This window comes from Gossypium hirsutum, chromosome A03 (genome assembly GCF_007990345.1).
Source record: "Gossypium hirsutum isolate 1008001.06 chromosome A03, Gossypium_hirsutum_v2.1, whole genome shotgun sequence".
Classification (NCBI taxonomy): domain Eukaryota; kingdom Viridiplantae; phylum Streptophyta; class Magnoliopsida; order Malvales; family Malvaceae; genus Gossypium; species Gossypium hirsutum.
This window is the reverse complement of record NC_053426.1, coordinates 105,422,610-105,429,621: the sequence shown is the minus strand read 5'-3', so window position 1 is coordinate 105,429,621 and position 7,012 is coordinate 105,422,610. Positions and strand designations below refer to the sequence as shown.

Sequence of the window (7,012 nt, the reverse complement as noted above, 5' to 3'; positions counted from 1 at the left end):
TGTTTTTGAACTCAAAAACAATTTAAAATGTGTCCATTGTTAGGTTATTTAAATTTTGTATGATCATTTAAGGTAAGAATGAATATGAAATGATTAAAAAGGAAGATGAAATATATATGGTCTTTAGTGGCGTTTTTGGGGAAAGCGTCGTTAAAGATCATGTCGTTAGCGGCGTTTTTGGGGAAAAACGCCGCTAAAGGTCATGTTCCTTAGCGGCGTTTCTTAAAAAAGCGCCGATAAAGGTCCTGGTCTTTACCGGCGTTTTTTTTCTAAAAAACGCCACTAATTTTTGCGGCGGTGTATATAGCGAGGAAAAAAAAACGCTGCTAAAAGTTTGTTTTCCTGTAATGCACATACATTACTCAAGTATAACATTTTCATATTCGGCAATATTATCAAACATAATAGCCGATTCTTCCCACTTTGTATCTATGCATCTATTTGATCATTAGTTTAGTTCAAACACCCATACACCAAGATTCATCCAATTTAACATGAAACAAAAAAAACTTAATCCTCAATAACTACTATGGCCGAAAGTTCTAGTCATCCCAAAATCAAAATTTCTAACATGGGTTACTTAAAGAACTTGGTAACTAGTTCAAATTTATCTAAAATTTCAAGAATTCACATGAATTTCATACCTTAATGAAGACCTAACATGACCGAATGGCTCCTTTCCTCCCAACTCCTCTTCACTTTCGGCTTTTGGAATGAACAAGGTGAACACTTTGTTGTTTTCACCCACTTTCTATTTTTTTTTATTTCATTAATTCATGATATTATGTCATTTAACTAAATAAAGTTAATAGAAAATTCATATTTTATTATATAATTAGTAACATGGCCGGCCACTACCTATAAATGGTTAATTTAACATGCAAAACCATACTTTTCCACACTTGCATTATTAGACCCTTATAATTTACCTATCATATTTCGAAAGTGTCACATATAAATCCTATAAATAAATTCTTCACATGCAAATGACCAAATCAAAGCTTAAACTTTCACACTTGTATTTACTCACTTCATAAACATGAAATATAACTTATAATATTTTTATATGACTCGGTTTTTGTGATCCCGAAACCATTTTCCTACTGGGGTCAAATTAGGGCTGTCACACTAACATTCATCTCAACCAATAGCTTCACAAATTCAATTTGATGATCTTCTTGATGTTTGAATGATTCATTCAAATCTAATCAAAAGCTATCTATTATCTAAAAAAAAAAACACTCATAAACAAAGAAAATAAGGTTATAGTAAAAACAAATCTTCACCCTAATTGTAAAAGAGAAAATTAAACTAACCTAAGCACTCAACAAGGGAGTAAGACTTCCTAACTTGCCTATTGGGGAAATAAATTTAGGGGGATATAATAAATATCTAATTAAAAGCTCGATTTTAGGGAGATAATACTATTTATGTATTTTTTAAAAATATTTATAGATTATTCAAGTAATATGTTATTTAAACTTCTTTTCTTTAAGCTCAGTTTTTTTATTTATATTTCCTTCAAAACTCATTTCTTATTTTCAATAAAGTTTCAATCTTTAATCCCTTTGATTCTCCCAAACAAAACTTTAGGTTTTCTTTTGCTTTCTTTCTTTAAACATTTGCTGTTAAAAAGAAAGAAAAAATTGGCTTGTAGTAAAATATACAAAAAAGAAAAAAAAAGTACAAATTTTATCATATTTTAGATTCATTATTGCTTATTTTTCAATCTTCCCTACATTTGGTCAAAAAAAAAAAACTTTGATAGAAGAAGAAACTCCATTCGGACAATTAAAAAAAGAACCAACCAAATAACATAATATTCATTGTTTGTTTTCCCTTCATGGACCAAATTCGACAAGTGAAGTAATTCATAACCAACAAAAAAACAACAACAAATAAAGATTAAAATTGATGGTATTTCTTTAATTTAATCTTAATCTTTTTATAAAATAAAAATAAAAATAAAAAGAGTTGGAGAGAACCCAAAACTTCAATTACAAATTTCCCATATGTTTTCTGTTTATTTTAAGGCAAAACAAAAAATTGATGGAAAAAATGGGCTTTTTCAAAAGAAGAAAATTCAAGAAAAATAAAAGGAAAAAGTTTGTTGTAGATGAAGGTGTGTTTGAGGTCATTATTGATTTATCATATCATCCTTTCTGATTTGAGCATAGAGTTACTGTTCTTTATATTTTATATTTCTTTCATGTATTAATAAATCTAATATTATTTTTCAAAAGATGAAGATGGAAAATAACAATATTTTTTTCAAATTCCAAGTTAAAATTTGAGAAGAGGATGGGACTAAATTCAACGAAAATGACTAAAATGAACAAATTATTTAATATGAGTGCTTAGATTACAATTTTTTATAATTAAATGACTATTTATGTAATTAATCCTAATCATTAATGCTTTTCCTCTTTTTCTCCTTTAAGCCCCAACATGACTAATGTTGAAAAGCAGAAAACAGCAACCATATAATGCATAAAACGAAAAAGAGAATCCCTCAGCCAATATTTAAAATTAAATGTAGGTGACTTTTCATCTTTAATCCTTGCATCGTGGTCCGTCCTTCTTATCAAATCCAGCTATCTTTCACCATTCACATTTCTATTTCGATTTTGTTGATAACAACTTTACATTATATATGTCGGCTCTAAAGATTCCCATCATTGCTCAATTTCATATCACTTTATGATTTCTTCTATTATACCCAAATTTAAGCTTCTCAAAACAGTCCCTATAGCCAAATTAAATATAATTTTTTAAAATAAATTTACAATTTTAATTTTATTATTTTAATAATTACTATCATAATTAATCATTATTGAAATAATAACTAAATATATCTAAACTTATATTAAAATAAATCTAAAAATTTCCAAAAATATCAATAATGCTAAACATTTATTTGAATTAATAAACCTTTTCTTACAAAAAAATCCATTTATAAATTGAGAGAGGCGAAATTACATTTGAGCCTGATAATTGGGATGCGGGGCTTAACTACCATTTCCTTGTGATTTTAATAAAGATATGAGTAATTCACTCTCATTATCACTAAACCATTAGTAAATTTATATTTTAGTTGTTTAATTTTAAAAAATTATTAAATTATTAAAAAAAATTTATTTAATTATTAAATTGTTATGTTTTTCTAAAAGTCCAGCTAGCGAATTCCAAACGACGATTTAACAATCGGTATAATGGATCAGTATCTATTTACAACTAAAAGAACATGCCTTAAATCTAAGTCAATGTTGGTCAATATCGTTGATGGGAGAAAAAAGCTCTTTGAATTTTAGTTTATAAATATTTGACGTTCAAAGTTATTTCATAAAAAAAATAAATAATAGAAAATAAAGGGAAGAAAAGCTTTCAATTAGTGAATGCAGTTCGAATATAGAAGGTCATACTATAACGATTTTAACATCCCAGTTACTTAAATAAAAATTTTCTAATAGTTTAATGATTATTTTATAATTTTTTTTAAAATTAAGTGATTAAAACGTAAATTTATTAATTTTTTTATAACATTGGGTGTAATATACTCTAAAAATTTTAATACAATTAACTATCTTTATCTGTAACATCATTTCATTATAATAGAATTGTTTTCTCATATTTTATGTTTTTTCTTCTTACAATAGCTTTTCATCGATCACTTCAACTACCATAAAATTGAAATTAAATTAGTTTTTTTACGACAACTTCATGTCTTAAATTTTCAAATTAATCGTGTTGTAGTGAACTAAAAATGATAAATAATAAATTTTAATTAAGATTATATGTCAATAAAACATTAAATTTCATATTAAAATATAATAATCATATTTTATTAAATAAAATTACATTGACATATTTACTAAGATGCAGTAATTAATATATATTATAAATTTTCATTTAATAATATAATCAAAATTTCAAAGGTTAATATAATTGTCCCAAATACTATTATATTTAAAAATTGATATGAGAGCCAACTTTTTATATCATCTAAAAAATGGATAGATGAGGACTGTAGTTTGTAGATTTAAAAGTTCATCAGCGATTGAACATTGCTGTGGTATCTTGAAACCAAGTTTCAAAATCAAGGCACAACTAACACTATAATAGATTGGCCAAAAAGTTCCGTGCGCCACAAAACCCACGGCACCTCACTGTGATAGGGCCACGAGTTCCCCCACAACAAGTCCAGAAAAGGGCGGTGATGTTAGCATTTAGCAATTAGGAATAGCCGCCCAAACCCCCCTCACCTATTTTTGCCTCTGCCTTGTCTCCTTTCCTTATTATTATTGACGGTTGCATTGCATTGACGTGCCCAAGACACTTGGCTCGCAATCATCCAACACCCAAATAAAAGGGTCGACCCCACTCAACAACTGCCCCAGAGACAATGACCCCAAAAACAAAACCTACAGCGGCGGCAATGCTTTATGACCCCTCTCCTCTCGTCTGCCTTTTCACACTTCCACACGTCACACTTTTTCTGCGGCTTCTATGCGCCGTACTCAACACCTCCCTTCACGTGCCGCTCGTCGTCCTTTCTCCCCCCTACATTTAACTTTTCCATTCCACGCGCCACAACAGTGAACGGTGTAATTGTTTAATCATTTTGATTTGAGCGCGTGTAATTACGGTACATCATTAAAGAAGAGCGCACAATCCACTCCACAGATTTCGCCGACGAATAGCGGGACCCATTGGGGAAAGGGGCAGCGGTTTTGAAATAGAAAGCGCCCCAGGTCTAACTGACGTGATGCTTTTTGGTTTGCCGCGTGGGTCCCTTTCTTCCTTTACCCCTACTGCCGCCACATACAAATTTTAATAAATACTAAATGATAATTACATAATACATACACGTGCCTGCCGGCTATCACCATAATCACGACCCATCTGTCAAGTATAAACACGGTATTATTATTAAATACATTACTCTTAGAAAATTTGCCGTCGGTAACGCATGCTACCTTTCGTACTTGTTATTTTTTATTTTTGTATGGATTGGTGCGGAAAAGGAAGTACATGAGAATAGAAAAAAAAACTACAACTCTTTCAGTTCTTACAATTAGAACCCCCGTCATTTTCTCATTATTTTTAATCCATTCAGAGAAAAGGAATCCAAATTCAAAACTATCAGGATTAAGTTCATAAAGTAGGATTGAAAACAGGAACAACAGCCTAAATAAGAAAGATTCTCATTGAAAGTAAAAAAGAATGGTTAATTTTGAACGAGAGGTTATAAACAAAATCATCTAAGATAATGGATCATAGTTTTCCTCTCAGTTTGCAAACACGGATTACTATCGTAAAACTATTTACATAGGATTTAAGGATAAAATCATGTCTAAAATGATACAAAATACGGATTACTATCACCTCTTGTTTATCATAGCTTCCTACCTCTCAGATGTCTTAAATTAAGATGATGAAAGGGCGTTTCCCGTAAAAAAAAAAGAAAAAAAGAAAAAAAAAATGCAAAACATCAAGCATCGACTGGAGGAGGAAGGTTAAGATCGAGGACAAGGCCAGGTCTCCTTGCCTTGCAATGAATGGCCGATGAAGAGTCCGGTTCACTTCGGACAACACTTGCAAATCCCATACCCAACTGCACTCCCACCGGATCGAACCGAACCGGATAAACCTGACCAACAACGCCAGCTCCTCCCAACGCTTCGATAAATAGAACCGGCCGCGACTGGGTCACCCCGCTAATCCCACCATTAGCGACTCCACCACCCAGAGCCAGCTGCTGGTGGCACGCGAAAGGGAATCTCCCTACTGCCCCGGTCACAGTGTTGACTCCACGCTCCACCGTTGGGCTTCCAGATTCCTCTACCGTGCTGCTTTGGCTAGGGCTCTGCTGGTTCTGGCCCTTGTAACAGTTGGTTTCATCCGGTAAAGGGAAGTTGGTCTTAGCCTTAGGTCCACGAAACTCACGCGCCGCCGCGTCGTAGGCTCTGGCAGCTTCCTCAGCCGTATCGAAAGTACCAAGCCAAACACGGCTTTTCTTTCCGGGATCTCTGATTTCGGCAGCGTACCTACCCCATGGCCTCTTCCTTACTCCCCTGAAATGCACCTCTTGGCTGCTCGTACTTCCAGTAACGTTAGCTTTCTTCAAGATTTTGCTCGCATTTTTGTCTTGGGGAGCCATAAAAACTTTTCTTTCCCTTTTTTTCTCTCTCAGGGTTGTAAATATTTTGGTTTGAGTCAAATGCGTATGGATTAGTTTTAATATATAGAGTTAGGAAGCTGTGCAGTCAATTAGTTGTTTGACTGAGGCGTCGCCCAAGTTAGGAGACAATGTGATACGTTGTACGAGTGTACGTGTCACGCGGAAATTTCGAGACAAGCGGCGAGGTTGTTGATGTTGTGCCGGTTTTTGCATTCACCGCTTTGCATTCCCCTTCACGCTTTTACTTTTTTGAGTGGATTCCACTCTCCACTAATTTAAATTTAATAAATTATAAATCATTATACTAATTTTAAGGGTTTGGAAATTGAAAGTACAATATAAGACAAGATCCTAAATAAGTGTAGAGCGTGTACAGCACGATGGTTTTGGAGACGTGGGGGAAAAAAGGATATGTTGTTCGGTGCTTTTAAGTGATGACTGATGACCAATTCTTGCAACTGACAGTATCGGAATCACTTTATAACACCGACAGTTAAGAGAGAGAAAGGAGTAAAAGGAAAGGCAGGGACAAAGCGACGCGTGTTCACAGCGCTGCCCTTTAGGAGCTTCTGTCATCCGCCTCCCCTACTCCTACTTCTGAAATTTGAAATTTTCCGTTTTAGGATTTTTGGTGGCGCCTCATCGAAAACCCTGTGCGTTGAAATTTAATAACTCAAAATTTAAACATCGCCTATTTTCAATTTCAATGATTTATGGTTTCCTTGGTTGGACCATAAAACACACAAAAAAAAAACTTAACTGGTAATACATTTATAATTATTATCTAAATCTTTTGTATTTACAAATAACACGGATTTTAAACTATTAATT

General features: G+C 32.9%; 1 protein-coding gene across 1 annotated transcript; it reads right to left on the bottom strand.

Moving 5' to 3' along the window:
• Nucleotides 1–5,188: 5,188 nt before the first annotated feature.
• Nucleotides 5,189–6,394, bottom strand: LOC107886790 (ethylene-responsive transcription factor 9). The gene has a single exon (XM_016810854.2). It carries the CDS (start codon nucleotides 6,158–6,160, stop codon nucleotides 5,492–5,494), a length of 669 nt encoding a protein of 222 aa, XP_016666343.1. The 5' UTR covers nucleotides 6,161–6,394; the 3' UTR covers nucleotides 5,189–5,491.
• Nucleotides 6,395–7,012: the final 618 nt, after the last annotated feature.

Excerpts from the sequence above, each read along its gene's own strand:
- LOC107886790 (XM_016810854.2), bottom strand. The coding sequence starts at position 6,160 with ATGGCTCCCCAAGACAAAAATGCGAGCAAAATCTTGAAGAAAGCTAAC.